At 43.7% G+C, this 16,630-nt stretch overlaps 1 protein-coding gene across 4 annotated transcripts in view; it reads left to right on the forward strand.

Annotated features, from left to right (window-relative positions):
• Positions 1–16,630, forward strand: part of LOC148012641 (AP-1 complex subunit gamma-2-like) — a 235,857-nt gene that overhangs the window by 162,090 nt on the left and 57,137 nt on the right. For 3 of the 4 annotated variants that reach the window (XM_087668808.1, XM_087668810.1, XM_087668811.1), the window contains 5 exons: positions 8,876–8,998; positions 12,403–12,498; positions 12,576–12,703; positions 12,859–12,963; positions 13,052–13,347. In XM_087668808.1, the coding sequence (XP_087524934.1) occupies positions 8,876–8,998; positions 12,403–12,498; positions 12,576–12,703; positions 12,859–12,963; positions 13,052–13,347 (748 nt within the window). The remainder of the gene's footprint in view (positions 1–8,875; positions 8,999–12,402; positions 12,499–12,575; positions 12,704–12,858; positions 12,964–13,051; positions 13,348–16,630) is intronic. The other variant, XM_087668809.1, reaches the window with a different exon arrangement.

Below are 16,630 nucleotides of genomic sequence, written 5' to 3' on the forward strand. Positions count from 1 at the left end.
TATATCGCCAAACAGGACTGCTTGCCTACAACACAAAGAATAGGCCCTGGCCACCCCATGTACGCATGAAGTGACTACGGAGTTCCTGACGCGCCCTGGACTCACCCTGCACCTACTCCCATCGGCCGAGGAGGGAGTGAATGATGGAGGTCCATAGCTCTGCCAAGGTCGCAAGTGCTGAAAGTCTCTCTGCCGAAGGCCATCTGGCATCGCGCCTTCTAAATATGCCATCCAATAAGACTCCCTATGATCTCCCATATCTCTGAGTGGTCTGCTGTGGGCTCTAGTACCTGGCAGATGGGTAAAGCCTCCAGACCAACCACTGCACATGACCTTCTAAGACGTGTCATGAAGGGGAAGGTGGACATGTTACAATGGCACCGGTTGAGTGGTTGAGAGACGAAACCCATGTGTCTAGCTTTGATACCACATGTTGGAAATGGAGAAAGAGTGTGTGTGGTGTGTGAATACAAGATAGTGAGCAAGAGTGAGCAACAATATCACACTCCAAAGATGCAAGTGCTAGAATGATAGAATGAAAGCATAATGTCTTAAATAAGTTAGACCTATCCCTAACTCAACTCAAGTTAGCTAACTCTAGAACTAACTCTAAAAGTGGTGACATAACTTATTAATGTTGTTATACTTACACTACAAACCAACTAACTAAAACATTGGGCATTAGCCATAAAATTGACAAACTCTAACAAATGTAAATACCATACGAAGGGTGGCCGTCTTGACTCCTAGTGAGAATATCTCATCAAAGTCAAATTCCTTCTTCTGCTTGAAACCCTTGGCCACCAATCTTGCCTTGTACTTGGGCAATGTATTAGATGGAGATACCTTCAACTTGTAGACCCACTTGCATGGTAGTGCATATTTTTCCCTTAGGCAAAGAAACTAACTCCCAAGTTGCATTTTGCACCAAAGAATCCATCTCTGACTACATAGCCTTTTTCCACTTCCACTTGTGACTATCACTAGTAATCATAGTAGCGGCATAACAAGAAGACTCACCATGATCCATAACCATGACATGCTCTGGAGATGGAGTGTATCTATTTGATGGTCTAGAAACCCTTATAGATTGTTGAAAAACTAGCTCAATTAAGTTTACAATGATCTCTATAGGACTAATGGAACTTCAAGTTGGAAAGATGACACCTAGAGAAAATTCCAAGTTTTATAAATTGCATCTCAATGTTGGGTTTTACTCATGCCTATGCTCATAGAGGAGTGTCGGTGATCACCAGTAGGACACTGGGGCACTTTTTACTCTCCGTACAAGAGGTTTTTTCCCCCATATCTATTCCCTTTATTTTATGTGCCTATGTTACACAGTTTCGGGAACTTATCGTGTTTCACACACTTCGGGTGTGAACACCCTCTTACAACCCTAAGGTTTAAGGGTTGTACTTTGTACTTGCACCTCACACTTGAGTCTATTGCATTGAGTGTTGTGCTTTCACTCTACACTTTCTACTCCACTCTCAGCTGAGCTTCAATCCACTTCTGTTCTTGCAGTTGGTATCAGAGCTGAGTACAACTCAGTCTGCTCTCCCTTTGCTCTGCAACCAGCAGCTTGCATCAGAGGTTGCCACCTGCTCAAGGACTCCCCATCAGCTTGAACCGCCTTGTATCAAGGACCTGCAGCTTGCACCACCCAGTGCCCCTTCAGCTGGAACAGCCAGCCAGCCGCCAGTCAGTAGCCCCTCCTATAGCAGAAACGCTGCCCCAGCCAGCACCTCCTCCAGCTCCTGCGCTCAGGGCGCAGCCCCTGCCTCCCACCTGTGAGCTAGCGCCCATCCCCCCTGTGCCACCAACGCCCCGCCTGTCTGGAGCTCCAGTGCCTTTGTCTGCGCCCCTGGCCAAAGTCCGCCTCAAGCTGCTGCTTCCTGCGCCGCTGCCTGCATCGCCAGGCCCTGGTTAGCTTCCGCCCGCCAGTCTCTTTGACTACCTGCCTTGTGGCTTGATCTCCAACGCCGCCTGCTGCTCCAACTCGCCCGGCAGCTCCAGACTACGTGGTTCTCCTCTCAGCCCCGCCAGAGCAGCACCAGGCCTACCAGCTGACGCTGCCCTGTTGATGCCAGCTCCACCCACAATCCGTCAGCCTCCAGCTATTACAAGGCTTCCCAAGACCTGAATCAACTAACTCTTGAGGTAAAGGAAGCATTTATCAAATTTTTAATTCAAACATTTGAGTTAGAGCAGCAGGATTTTGCATGGCAATGGATCTGTAGATATTTCTTGGCAAGTGGGTCAGGAAATTTTGCGGCTCTTAGGTTTTTGAAGACATTGGTACGTGCACTACAGTTCAGTCTGAAATAGACTGTATTTGAGCATTTTGGGGCAATAAATTTTGGGGTTTTTGCTTCAACAATGTTGCCGAGCATTTATTGCACCTTGGACTGCATGCCTTACAGACAGTTTTGACAGAGTGTGCTTCAATTTGCTAATTACACCAAATTAATTGCTGTAATTTCGGGAAATTTTGAGATTTCCAGGTTGGTCCAACTTGGGACATTGCTCTTTTGCTCTCTAATCGGCATTGTTTATCATGGCAAATCATGGAGGTGATGTATTTACCTATGTATCCAAGGAGGACAAGTTGGATGGTAACAACTATTCACTTTGGTCCTTCACGATGAAGAATGTTCTGATTGCGAAGAATCTTTGGGAATATGTCAACAGTGAAGAAGCTAGGCCCGGAGTTGTGGCTCTTGCTACTCCTCCTCTAGTAGGACATGGACAATGGGCAACTCAGCCTATTCAACCTGCTCCAGCTCAGCCACTTCCCCAAAGATTAGCAGCACAAAAGGCATGGGATACACGGGATGCACAAACCTTGTCATTGATTGCATTGGCAATTCAGCGGTCTATCATCCCTCACATTCGGTCTACAACTTCTTCACGAGTAGCTTGGCTAACCTTGGAGCAAATGTTAGCCAGTAAGAATGAGACCCGCATCTCTTTCTTGAAGAAAGAGCTTGAGACACTAAAAATGGATGAGGGAGATTCTATGCAGGATCACTTAAATAAAATTCAGGACTTGCGTAAGTAGCTTATGAATGTTGATGAGTATTACTCAGATGCACAGATGATATCTACTAGATTGAATTCATTGCCGCCCTCGTACTTGACCTTTCATATGTCCTTGAACCTCACCATGAGGATTGCCCCACAACCACTTACTTTCCCTTAGCTAGTTAGTTTGCTCTTAGAGGAGGAACTGACAAGAGGAAACAATGGTGTGGATGTTATAGCCTCTAAGCAGGCTTTTATGGCACGACAAAAGGGCAAGGGCAGCCAAGCAAAGAATGCTCTGCAAAGCTCTGGGACTTGAGGCACTTCACAGGGAAATAAGAAACAAGGGTGCACACAAGCCAAGAAGGGCAAATGCCATTATTGCAAGAAGCCAGGCCACTACATCACTGAGTCTAGAGAGCACATAGCCAAGGATAAAAAAAAGGAGCCAAGGATGTCTGTTTCTGATGCACCTTCCACTGCTACTGAGTCAACGTCCTTTGTTACAGAGAGGGACTATTGTTTTTATACATGCAATTATGACTCTTCTTGGATTAATAGAGCATTTAGCTCTACTGAGGATGTAGGCATATGATTTTTTGATATTGGTGCTTCTAGGCACATCACATCTCGTAGAGATTTATTTGCTTATGTTGTTGCAGGCCCAGTTGGTAAGTCTGTACAGTGTGCCAACAATGCATCATACCCTGTTAGAGGTATTGGGGAGATTGTGCTCACATCCATTGATGGCCATATTCTCCGCCTACAGGATACCTTGTTTGTGCCAAGGATAAAGAAGAATTTGTTATCTATTTCTTCTTTGGCACGGTGTGGTTTGTAGGTCACCTTTGATGATGACAGATGCATGGTGAGAGATAAGGAACACATAACTTTGGTCTTGACTGGCACTCTATGTCATGGGTTATATGAGTTGGATGCTCTTTCAGTTGATCAGTCGGCCTATTTAGTATCCACTCTTACTCTTGCTATGTTATAGACAGAGTTATAGCATGCTCGCATGGGGCATATAAACTATGGTAGCTTGATGCTTTTACAGCGTATACAAATGCTTCATGGATTACCTCTCTTGGAGAGACCTCCTGAGCACTTATGCAAGGGATGTATTTTGGTAAAAATGCATCGGTTTTTGTTTTCCCGTGATGTTGCTTTTAGTGCCATATCCAAGTTACAGATAGTGCACTTACATGTATGTGGCCCTATGCAGACAAAGTCATTGGGTAGCTGTTACTATTTTGTGACTTTCATCGATGACTTTACTCGCTTCTGTTGGGTCTACTTTTTAGTGAAAAAGTCAGAAGTGTATGATGCATTTTTGGCTTTTGTAGCACTTGTTGAAAACTAATCTGGATGTAGGGTCAAGACTCTCCATTCGGACCGAGGGGGGGAATAATGTCCTCTATACTTTTTTTTAATTTTGAAGCAAAAGGGCATTGATCATCAGTATACTACTGCTTGTACTCCACAGCAGAATGGGGTTGTAGAGAGGAAGGATCGGTCACTCATGGAGATGGCCCGATGTATGCTGAAAGTAAAAAGCTTGCCACACAGTTTTTGGATGGAAGCAATTATGAGCGCCTGCCATGTTTTGAATAGATGCCCCACCAAAGCATTAAAGAATATCACCCCTTTTGAGGCTTGGAACAGTCGGAAACCTTCTGTTGGGCACTTTCTTACTTTTGGGTGTCTTACATATGCACACATTCCCAAGGTACTTAGAAAAAAACTGGATAACAAGGTTGTCAAATGCCTTTTTATGGGGTGCAGCAATGAGAGCAAAGGATATAGATTATATGATCCTGTCTCCAAAAAGGTATTTGTCAGTAGGGATGTAGTTTTCGATGAAAAATCAGAATTATCCCTTGTTGGTTTCAAGCTGCTAGTGATGTATTTTGAAGGGCTACTACCCATTTCATTTGATGATTCAGCTGGAGTTTCAGCAAGTGAACTTAATGTTCAACCAGCTGCCCCATTGGATAATGCAGAAAATCAGCCCATGGCTGATCTGAATATTCAGCAAAGTGCTGAATCTGAAATTCAGCAAGAGCTTGTGCACAATCAAGAGGCTAGACAAATGCCTAGATATTATTTATAGACTATGAAAGATAGTCATTTGGATGCTCCCATGGATGGTCGTACTAGAAGGCAAGCTCATATGTATGATAATGCACATACCATGGAGTTTGTTATGGCAGAAAATACAGTTGATGATGAGGGGCCTAAATATTTTGAGGATAGATGGCAACAATGCAAGTTGAGTTTGATTCCATCATTAAGAATCAAACATGGGATTTAGTGTCTTTGCCTATTGGGAAGAAAGCCATTGGAACAAAATGGGTCTACAAGATGAAAAGGAATGCAGATGGATCCATTGACAAATATAAAGCCAGGCTTGTAGCCAAGGGCTATGCACAGAAGAAAGGCATTGACTATGAGGAGACATTTGCTCCTACCTCCGGCATGACTACCATCAAGTCTATGGTTGCTTTGGCTGCCCATTATGGATGGATTGTGCCTCAGCTAGATATAAAGACTCCATTTTTACATGGGGAACTTCAAGAAGTATATGTACAGCAGCCCATTGGTTTTGCAGTTATGGGATTTGAACACTTGGTTTGTAAGTTGGAAAAGGCTTTATATGGCTTGAAACAAGCTCCTCGAGCTTGGTACGCAAAGATTGATGCTTTTTTACTTAGTCAAGGGTTCATAAACAGCTCATTAGAGTCTACTCTTTATGTATGTAAAGAAGGGGATCCATACTCATCATTTGTCTATATGTTGATGACCTTTTGCTTATAGGGATACATGCTGATCAGATTTCAGCATTCAAACAAAATTTGTAGCAAACTTTTGAGATGTCAGATTTAGGGTCTTTGCACTATTACTTGGGTATTCAGCTCATTCATGATGCTAGAGGTATTGGTTTATCACAGTCAAGATACATTGGTAAACTTCTTGAGAGGTTTGGCTTACAAGATTGCAAGCCAGTCTATACACCAATGGAACGTGGACTGAAGCTATCATTGCATGATGATAGTGACTTGTTTGATATACACACATATGCTCCAGCAATTGGATGCCTTATCTACCTATGCAACACTAGGCCAGAAATACAATTTGCAATTTTAGCCCTGATCAAATATATGCATGAGCTACACATGTCACATTGGCAAGTTGTCAAGAGTGTTTTCCGTTACTTGCAGGGTGCTAGGACTCTTGGATTGCTTTATGCCAAAAAGGGATCCCTGCACTTACATGCTTACAGTTATTCTAATTGGGCTGGTGATTATGATTCTCGTCACTCCACTAGTGGCAACTGTTTCTTTCTTGGCTCATCTTGCATTTCTTGGCTTAGCAAGAAACAATTCACTATTGCCACATCATCATGTGAAGTTGAATACAAGGCAGCTTTCACTACCACAGTTGAATGCGTATGGCTTAGACACTTGCTAGTTGATCTGGATGTATCTGTCTCACGGAGCCTACTCCTTTGTTCACTGACAATCAAAGTGCCATTGTAGTGGCACGGAACCAAGTGTTTCATGCACGCAAAAAACACATTGAGATCCTTTATCAGCCTTGTCTATTTTACTACCACCAGTAATGTGGCAGACATCTTCACCAAAGCTCTTCCTCTTGACAAATTTGAAGCATTTCGCAATGCTTTAAATTTGATCTCCTTTGGTGGCAGATGACCCTTGTATTTTGATCACTCTTTACTCCAGGGGGGTTTGTTGGGTTTTACTCACGCCTACGCTCACAGAGGAGTGTCAGTGATCTCCAATAGGACATTGGGGCACTTTTACTCTCCGTACGAGAGGTTTTTTCCCCTAGATTTATTCCCTTTATTTTATGTGCTTATGTTACATAGTTTCGGGCACTTATCGTGTTTCACACACTTCAGGTGTGAACACCCTCTTACAACCCTAAGGGTTATGCATTGTACTTGCACCTCACACTTAAGTCTATTGCATTGGGTGTTGTGCTTTCACTCTACACTATCTACTCCACTCTCAGCTGAGCTTCAATCCACTCCTATTCTCACACTCAAGGATTGTTTGATGCATTGGAAAAGATTTTTTGTGCTTGGGCATTCTACTTGGGGTTTGTATTAAACCAAGTTGAGCTCAAATATGCACTACACCTTTCCCAAGGATAGTCGCGAGAGCCCTTCACCAAGGGGCTATTCTTGTCCAATCTGGATACTAGGACCGCTGGCTCTGGATGCAAGAGGTCTCTACATAGGGATCAAAGGTTAGCTAGGAGATGACAAGGATGCCAAGGGCTCTGGTTGTATATCCCATGGACATTGAAAACTAGTCTAACCCCCTACGAGGCCCTGATTGCTTTCTCATAAGGCCCTAATCCTAGCTGAGGTTGAATTGGTTGCTACAAGGCCAGCTCTTTCACACTAAAAAGGTTGATGAGGCAAGGGTATCCCTTGACCCCACTATTGTTCACACTAATCACTAAGCCACTGCTGAAGTATCTTGAACTCAATGTGAGAGAAGTAGCCATCAATGCATTGTCACTGCTGCACGGCACCAAATTCATAGCACAGCTATTCACAGGTATAACTCGAATGTGTTGGCAGTAGAGTGGAGCTTATTGAATGCCCTTCTTGAGGCCTATTACCATTTTTCCAACTACTGGCATTTCTCTTACTAAGGCGAGAAAGTGAAAAGACTTCAATAAGCCCAGCTCCATGCCGATTTTCTAACAAGTGGAGCAAAACCATGCATGTTGCCTCGTTCAAATTCTGGGGCAAAAATTTCTTGAGATTTTGAGTGCCACCCTCTCACTGAGTCTTAACCTGCTCTTATGGAGAATACTGTTCCCCTGTGGTGTTTTTTTTGCCAACACAAAGAAGAGAACCTGCTACATCTTTTCTAAACCTGCCCAGAAGCCAAACAGATATGGAACAAAATCTTTGGAGTCACAGATAGAGTGGGTCTACACAAGAGGTTGAACATGAAGCAGGTAATACTAGGGGTCAAAAGGAAATTTCAATGAAGATTCAAAGTACACTTGGGATGTGATCAGAGTGTTCATAGTTGTAAGTACATCTGATCTACTTGAAACACTGTAATGGCAGGACACAAGGGAATGCTGGCCAACTGTCGTGACATGGTGATACAAGACATCCTGCTTTCCAAAGATGCCAAAAGCAGAAAGCATAACTGTTGCAAGGTTGCACATAATCTCATCAAGAGAAGCCTCTAAACTGTTTTGATGTGTTTTTGCTTAGTGCTACCAGCTGATCCTTTAATATGAATATTAATTTTCACACATTTTAAAACAACAATCTGACAGCTTTCACGAAGCTATGTCAATGACAACCTACCAGTGGAAGTAGTGTAACTTGTTTTTGTCTAAATGAACTCAAGCTTCCTGCCCCCACAGAGCAATTGATCTAGCTGGTTTAATAGTACTGCTGATGCAGCATGCTGTACATAAGCTGCCTCTGATCCTTATTTTCCCCCTCAGTTAAAGGGAAACATGAAAATACATCTTTATGCAACAGCAAGAAATTCATCACAATAATCAATCATCTACTTACCTAGTTCATTTCATAGCCTAGGCTCATATGACTTTGAATAAATTAAGAAATACAACAAATAATTTATAACAAATAAAAGGGAGCATTGATGGTATTGATAGTAATTTATTAATTCTATCAAGAAAGAAAAGAGTATCTGGTTGTGTAGGCTCTTATTAATCACAAGAATCCCAAAGCTAATTTGATTGCATGAGTTTTTACGTGTATTTCATACATTAAGAAGTTGGATACTTTCATGTATGTGTCAAGGTTTTTTCCATGTATTTTTAGGCTGGAGAATACATCTCAAATGAATCAGTCTTTATACTAATTGTCATAATAAGCAATACTCCTGAACTTCAAGGCTATACTGTGAGATTGTTTTATCGAATGGCTGAATGCTGGAGTGGTCAGGTAAATTCAGGCAACACACCAAGATAAAACCACCAAAACAAACAGGTTATTTTCTTAGATGTCAGAAGTTACTGAGGTTTGTTAAGCTCGGTGTTTACACTTCAAATCTTCAGATCCTTTCTAACAAGCATTGATACATTTATTGTAATTCTTGGTCTGTTAAACTTAAATTGTCAGGTCATGATCCATCTTGCTATGATATTCAAGGGTTTGATTCCACTTTCTAGGAGCCATACACAATGTTACAAAGAGATGGAGGCTGAAACTTATTTCTTTGTTGCTTCTTCTCCATGACAAGAGATGAAAGCGGGGTTCTCTAACTCTTGAGATATATGTTAATAGCAGATGGATCCCTCATGGGTGGTCAGGTGGCCACAGATTACTGTACTGCCTTGTTGGGTCTGACAATGAGGTCTCCAGACTTTGAGAGGGATAGAGAGATTGTGTGGGAGAGCACTAGGAGAGTGGTCACAAAGAGCATGAGGAGACATTTAATGGCCCCATTTTCAGAGGGGATAGTGGAGGCTTTGTTGGCACTACCATTATGGAAGTGTTTGGGAGAGGGAAGTTTGGACAAGGCTTTCTTTTTGAGCTACTGGGATGTGATCAGGACAGGACTCTTAGCAGCATTTCAGGAACTTATGGCATTTGGATATATGCCAGAGAGACTGTCTAAGGGATTGATTCACCTTATTCATAAAGGTAGTGGGAGAGACATTGGAGATCACCCGATGGAGATTGATCGCTTTGCTTGGAACAGCATATAAAATCCTAGCCAAAGTGATCAGTTTTGGATTCTCTCTCCTGATATTAAACATTATTTCCCCTACCTGGGCTGGTTTTGTTTGGGGGTGCAACATCCTGGGCAGTATTTTCACCTTTTGAGAGTCCATAGCTCCTGCATGATCCAGGGGACAAGATCTCATTGTTCTGCTTCTCTATTTCAAGAAGGCTTATGATAGAGTTGATTGGGGCTTGATTACCATGCTGAGGATGATTTTTCCAAAGCAGTAATTCAAAGGTGTATTGGCTCTTTACTAATCAGCTCACAGCCAAGGCCTTATTTGTGGAGGCAAAGGTGACAGATTTAGCATTCGGAGTTCAGTGAGACATGAATGCCCCTGCGCCTCTCCTTTTCTTATTTGTTGCAAAGGCCATGAGCTACCTTCTAAGGGATAGAGCTACTGGCATTCCAGGCATCAGACTTCCCATCCCAGATTGAGGAGTTGCTGGATGTAGAGTTTGCAGATGACATAGCTGTTTACCTGGATGAGGGTGAGGAGAATTTTCAGGCCTTTCTTGCTGTGACGGGGATCTTTTATCGAGCCTTAGGAGCTCTTATTGATTGGCACAAATCCTATTTATGGATTTTGGGTTTGTGATGCTTAACAACTAGACTGGAAGCCACATGAGAATTTCACTTGGGTCTTGCATGGCACTTATACTGAGATACTCAGGCTGCCGCGTACGCATTGATAGTTCTTCAGAAAGTGGTTGGCACCCCTACTACTTAGCATAAGGCAGCAGCTATTATATTGGAGCACTACAAGATTTTCACTCGGAGGAAGGGTAGTGGCAGATTAAGTTTTGTTGGCCACTATGTGGTATATTACTTCTTGTCAGACCTTCTCCAAGGCATGTATTGGCTAGGTGAAGCAACTTCTCAAGAGTTTCATTTGGTCAAGCAGAGATGGTAGCCCCACGAGAGCTAAGGTAGCCAAGATCTCTAGCTGCCATGTGTCAATGCCCAGTAATTCAATCATAGAGATAGCCAGAGAAGAAGCAACTAAGGATCCAAAGCATTAACATATACGAAAGGAGATCCTATCCCGAGAGATAAACCCTAAACTCAAGCTCAAGTATTTGAACTTCTCTATAGATGGACTTGTCTACTTCAAGACAAGACTGTGCATACCCTCAAGTCAAGCACTCAAAAAGAAGATTCTATGGGGAGCCCATGATTCCCCATTCTCAAAACATCCATGCTGTGCGTAGACTCTCAATGCTGTCTAAGAAGAAGCTATCACTGGGAACAGCTCAAAGGAGGCGTACTTAAATATATCACTAAATGCTTGAGCTGCCAATGGGTAAAAGCTGAACGTGTCAAGATGCTGGGAAAGCTGGTCACAAAGAGAGGCCCAGCTTGTGGACATGAGAATTTATAGTAGTTTCATGGCTATCTTATGGCAGGTCAGCTTGTGAGCAGGACTATATGTCAGATTTCTCACAAGCAGTGTGGAGTCAGGGACATTGTCATAGATTGGAGCTCATAGCTAGCATTGTTGCTTGGTACATATGGACAGCCAGATTTAGATAGGCTATTGATTTTCTGGGCATATCTACTATAGAGACTCTCTCCAGGATCTGGACAGATATTGTGCATACCCTCCATGGGAAATGGGAGAGACTACAAGGTAGTTTAGAGACTATGAGGAGGAAGAGAGATGCTTTTCTCAGGACATAGAATTTTGGGACTTTCTTCCTGTTCCAGACCTAGATGGTTCTAGCATTATAGACCTCATGAGCAAATGCCTGCATTTTCCTGTTTCTGACCTTGGGTGGGTTGGACGACAGTACTTTCGAGCTTTTCTCAGTGTCGACTAATTGTAATCTTCGTGGTTGCTCAGACTTTGGCTGCGTTTGATCAGATTTTCCCTCTTTCAGTAGTTGTTTTTGTGATCAGCTGTCTTTACACTACATGTGAGCTCTTGACAGTGCGGTCTCTACTGATACCAGTCAAGTATCAGTGCCAAAAGGCAAAACACATTTCAAGTTTTGGTCAATAAAGCAACCAAACCTCACTCCAGCTTGGCACTAAGAAAGCAAGGAAGAATAAATTAACTCTAAGCTTGGAATTCTCAATGCAATAGTTAGGTATTACACTTTTATTGATGTTGAAATTGTGGGCTCTATGGTTGGCTTCTCCTCTCAATCCCTTCAGTCTTAGTGCACATGTCAAAGCTGCTTTGTTTTTTCTCCTCCCGTAATGGGGGATTATATTATATCAAATCACATGGAATACAAAAAGTCACTTCAAAGAAGCAAAAGAAATTGCTGTATGCTAAGGAACCAAATCCTTCCTAGGGAGAATGTTTGCATGTTGAAGGAGATCTAACTACCAATGTAGAAGACCCTTGAGTCTAGATATATGTCCGTGGACACCAAAGTCCGAATCAAAAAAAATTCAGATGACCCAATCATGCCAACAGCCCCAAATTTTGAAAAAGTGGAATAGTATTTTCATATGTGGCAGCGTGGGTCCAGACTGTGCTTATGTATTCAATTTTTAGATACTTACACTTTACATTATAGCAATAATCTCATTTATGACTTGAGATTCACAATCAGGAGTTTTATCCAGGTTCTCATGCTTAAATATTTTCTTAACTGCTGATTTATGTTAGGAAAGCCTAGCACTAGCAACAATATGGTGCATTGGGGAATATGGGGAGATGCTTATAAACCATGGTGGAGAGTTGGAGACGGAAGATCCAATTACTGTGAGTAGATTGTGACCAGTTGGCATGGTCTATTTTTCCTTTTTAGTTTCAATTAACATTATGTCCTCCTCCTCCAGGTTACAGAGCTCGAAGTTCTGGATGTGTTGGAAATGTTTGCCGGTGATTTACAGACTAGCCCAACAATTAAGGCATTTTGTCTGATAGCTTTACTAAAACTATCATCTCGTTATCTCACATGCACAGAGTAATTATTATCAACCTCTATCTCAATTGTTAGAGTGCTTATTATCATTCTCTCTCATTTCCGGAAAGTAGTCAATATAAATCTTCTGACTTTCCTGTAGACATTAAAATAAGTATATAACATGCTGACTGTTCTCATTGTTGTTTTAATGTTAGACAAATTCAGGAGTTCATTTCAAAGTACACAGACAATTCTCTTCTAGAGCTGCAGCAAAGATCTGTTGAGTTTAATGCTTTAATCTCGAAACATCAAAATATCAGGTCTAGAAAGCTTCTCCCTTGTAGTGTCATTTCACGTTCAAATAGAATTGAATTACTTCAGGATCTTTAATAAAGTGTCTATCTTCAGGAATGCACTTGTGGAGAGAATCCCTGTGCTAAATGAAATAGACTATCAAGGCAAACGACCAGATCCTGCAGTTGCAGCACTTGGTCCTACAGCTAGGGTTGCATCCCCACCACCCCTTAGTAAAAGCAGTTCTCCCAAAATAGATGATAAAATGGACACTTTGAATCTCATGAATCTTTTTGACTTCAACTGTGAGAAGGGAGTTTCTAAAGCTGCAGAAAGCAATACTCTACAGGATATGCTAAATGTAGATTCCAAAGCTGCAAAATCCTTACCAACTGACAGCTCTTCTTCAAGTAAAATTCTTTTTAGCTGTTGTCAAGACCGGAAGGATTTCATGAATCGCTCTTTTCAAAGCTCATCTATTATATGCAACTTGAGTATCTTAGGGCCAAATCATTGTATTTTTGAAAATTTATCATTCTTAATAATTTGTCTTATTTGCCAGTTCTATTTTTATAGTAGACCCTTTTTTACTTTGGTTTTGGTTCCAATACTTCATACACTTCTTTACAAACAAAAATGTGAGATGCCTTAGCCATAACCCTAAACGTTTGAAACAAAGATGCTTACAAGATGAACTTGAAAAAAGAGGTTAAAATAGTGGTCCAAGCACAGGGGTTCTTGTTCACATCCGAAATGTCCATTCATGCACCTGCCTATCCCCATCAAATCTATGGCCTTCTACTCCCAACACATGCTAGCCTCACAATTTGCTCCCATATCTTATTTCCAATGTCAAGTGCCCCTTGATCCACCTATTTTCCCATTTCTTGCTCCTGTAATTTTTGTCGTTTACTCCCTTGGTTCTACTCTTGCTAGCTTGACTCTTGCCATGTGCTCCCTTGCCTTCGCTACACCGTCTACCACTTGCTCTCCTTACTAGCATTGTAACACGCCCAACCCCACCCTTGCTAGTGTGTGTTGCATCATGGCTTCTCCTTTCTTTGGCATCTTGCAGCTCCTTCAAGAGGAGGTAATCAAAGAAGAATGCGCAATGGCCAATGCTAGTGCAACCCACGGTTGCACATAGTCTTTTATCTTACATGTTCATCTTTTTTAGGAATATCTCCAAATGGTCAAGGCTATAGAGGAGTATGAGGAGACTTCCTGTCTTCGTGCTAGGCCATGGGTCACTTAACTTAGCAAGCACAACTCCATGATTCTCTTCATTCTCCCCTTCGTATTGACACCTTGTGCATCACTGAGGCTATATGGCTATTTGAGGGGTTAATATGCCCCCTCTCCAATAGCCCTATTTTTTTTTGCATAGAGGGCCAGTGTCACAAAAAGAATGTATCTTTAACTTAATGCTCTTTGGATACTTAGGTTGTGACACTTAAGTTACACACATGTGAGATTAAGTTAAATGTGTGTCATAGTGACAAACAATCCTGGCTTTGGCAGCAAGGGATTTTAGTAAAATTTGTGATGGATAGGGGCTGGAGGGGTGCCTAAATTAGATCTTGGTCAAGGAAATTGAATTTCCCCTTGAAAATGGCTTTTGTTGTCATGGAGTTTAGAGATTTAAATGAATTAACGTCCTAGACTAAGGTTTGTGGAAAATTTCAACATTTTCAAGTTCAAAGAGATTAGGAAAAACTTGTTGAATCTTGTTCAAGCAAAAAAATGGACCCAACAGCTCCTACCAATGCACCGCTGCTCCCTCGCACCCCGCCATCCAACTAGAGTGTCCCCCCGCCACTGTCCCGTGGCACCCTGCTCTCCCGCCCAAAGCCCCTCCTCCCTCATGATGCGCTTGCCCCTATGGAGCACAGCCCCGACCTACCACCCCCCCCCCCCCCCCCCCCCCCCCCCCCCCCCCGCCTCGTCCGCCTATCCCCCCCGCCTGATCTACCGCATCCTCCACCTGACCCCCCGCCTGACCACCCAGATCCTCCGCCTGACCCCCCCTTCTCCTCCCCCACCTGACCCACCGCCTGATCCTCCACACCAGCTCCTCCCCCCCTCCTGATCCCCCCACCTCCTCCGCCTAATCTCCCCCCCCCCCCCCACACCTCTTCTATCCTGCGGCCCTAACTCTCGCAGACTCACCACTTGCACTGTGCCCGTGGCGAGCCGGCCGTCAGTGGGGTTCAGCACCTCCCCCACTGTCAAAAAACAGCATTCCCCCCTCCCCTCCTCGCCATCGTTCCCTCGCCCCTCTAGTAGCACAATAGCGTGTTTGGTAGGTTCTCAGCAGGGACGCACAATGGAAACCTCTAGTCAGACGTTGGTGCATTCTGCGAGTGCCCTCCACTCAAACACCTTGTGCATCTTCCTCTCTAAGGAACAACTCTTAGCCATCCGTGCCACAGAGCTAGAGCTAAAAGAAACAGCGATCTTTGGTCAGGTCATAGGACACTCTCCATCTAGGGCCTAGCTTCGAGACTAGCTTCACTCCACGATGTGCATTGGCACTGCGCACATCGCTGAGGCGGTTCTCATGGGTGAAGGGATCTTCATGGTACGACTCACCTCAGGAAACATAGCCCGTGAGCTAGTGGATAGCTTATCCTATGCTTCCACGAAGGGGGTCATATACATGGTTCCCTCGTACAGTGGCTTCACATTGGAGGCATGCGCGCTCCATAACAGGTTTCTTAGACATCCGGTCACCGTACTCTTCCCCGGACTAGTAGTAGAGTACCACTAGTTAGTGGAGGACTTTGGACGCCTCTTCAACACTATCCTTCCCGCCTCCTTTGCGGACACAGTGACAACTATAGGAGTCCCAAAGGTACGGGTGGTAATGAAAGATACAAAGAATATACCACAATTTCTCGAGATTGAGGCAGGCGGACACTCTTCCAAGTAGCAGGTTATTGTGACTGGGCAACCAAGGCAGTGGCTGCGTTGCCATGACTTTGGGCATCAAGGAGCAGATTGCACGCGCTTTGGAGCCAAGGCAGCTTCGCCGACAGGCCCATAGATGGACACTAATGGTTTTACATGGGTCCAGCGACAACAAAGAAGGAGATGGCAGGGGGAGCCCCAGTCAAAGACCCCTCAAACACAGCCATGGCAGCAGTGGCCAAGCTGCATGATGGACATTAACTAGTGGGCTAGTGCCGAGGTCCCACATCTGAACATTATCTTTCGAGCCCCTCTATAGTGGAGAGCTCCGATGGATGTGATCGAGTGGCCCCTGGCATAGGCGGCCCATTTCTACCAGTGTACAGAGTCACGCTTCTCAGCCTGCTGGCTGATAGACTCCCTGGTGGTACAACCAGGTGCATCTATGACCCCCATGGTTCGCCCGAGCGCTACCATGGGGGAATGGAGTTCACCGTCCAGGCCGCAGCAAAGCGTATCCGCATGCCCCATAGCTCTTCTTCTTCGTCAACAGCTTCCACACCGAACAGATGCCTGTTCGGTCAGTCATAGGTTTCCCTATGAGTTTACATCTTGCATCCTGGAATGTGAATAGCCTCCACTACAGTGGGGCACGTGGTTCCAGGAAGTTGATTGTTCGGTAGGAGTTGTAGCCTACCCTCACCGGACGGATCAACATCTTACTTCTATAGGAGCACAAGCTCACACCCGCCTAGGCCCATCAGGTGGGGAAGATACTCCCAA

The sequence above is a fragment of the Lygodium microphyllum genome, chromosome 27 (genome assembly GCF_053477565.2).
Source record: "Lygodium microphyllum isolate KBCC chromosome 27, Lygodium_microphyllum_v1.1.10, whole genome shotgun sequence".
Taxonomy (NCBI): domain Eukaryota; kingdom Viridiplantae; phylum Streptophyta; class Polypodiopsida; order Schizaeales; family Lygodiaceae; genus Lygodium; species Lygodium microphyllum.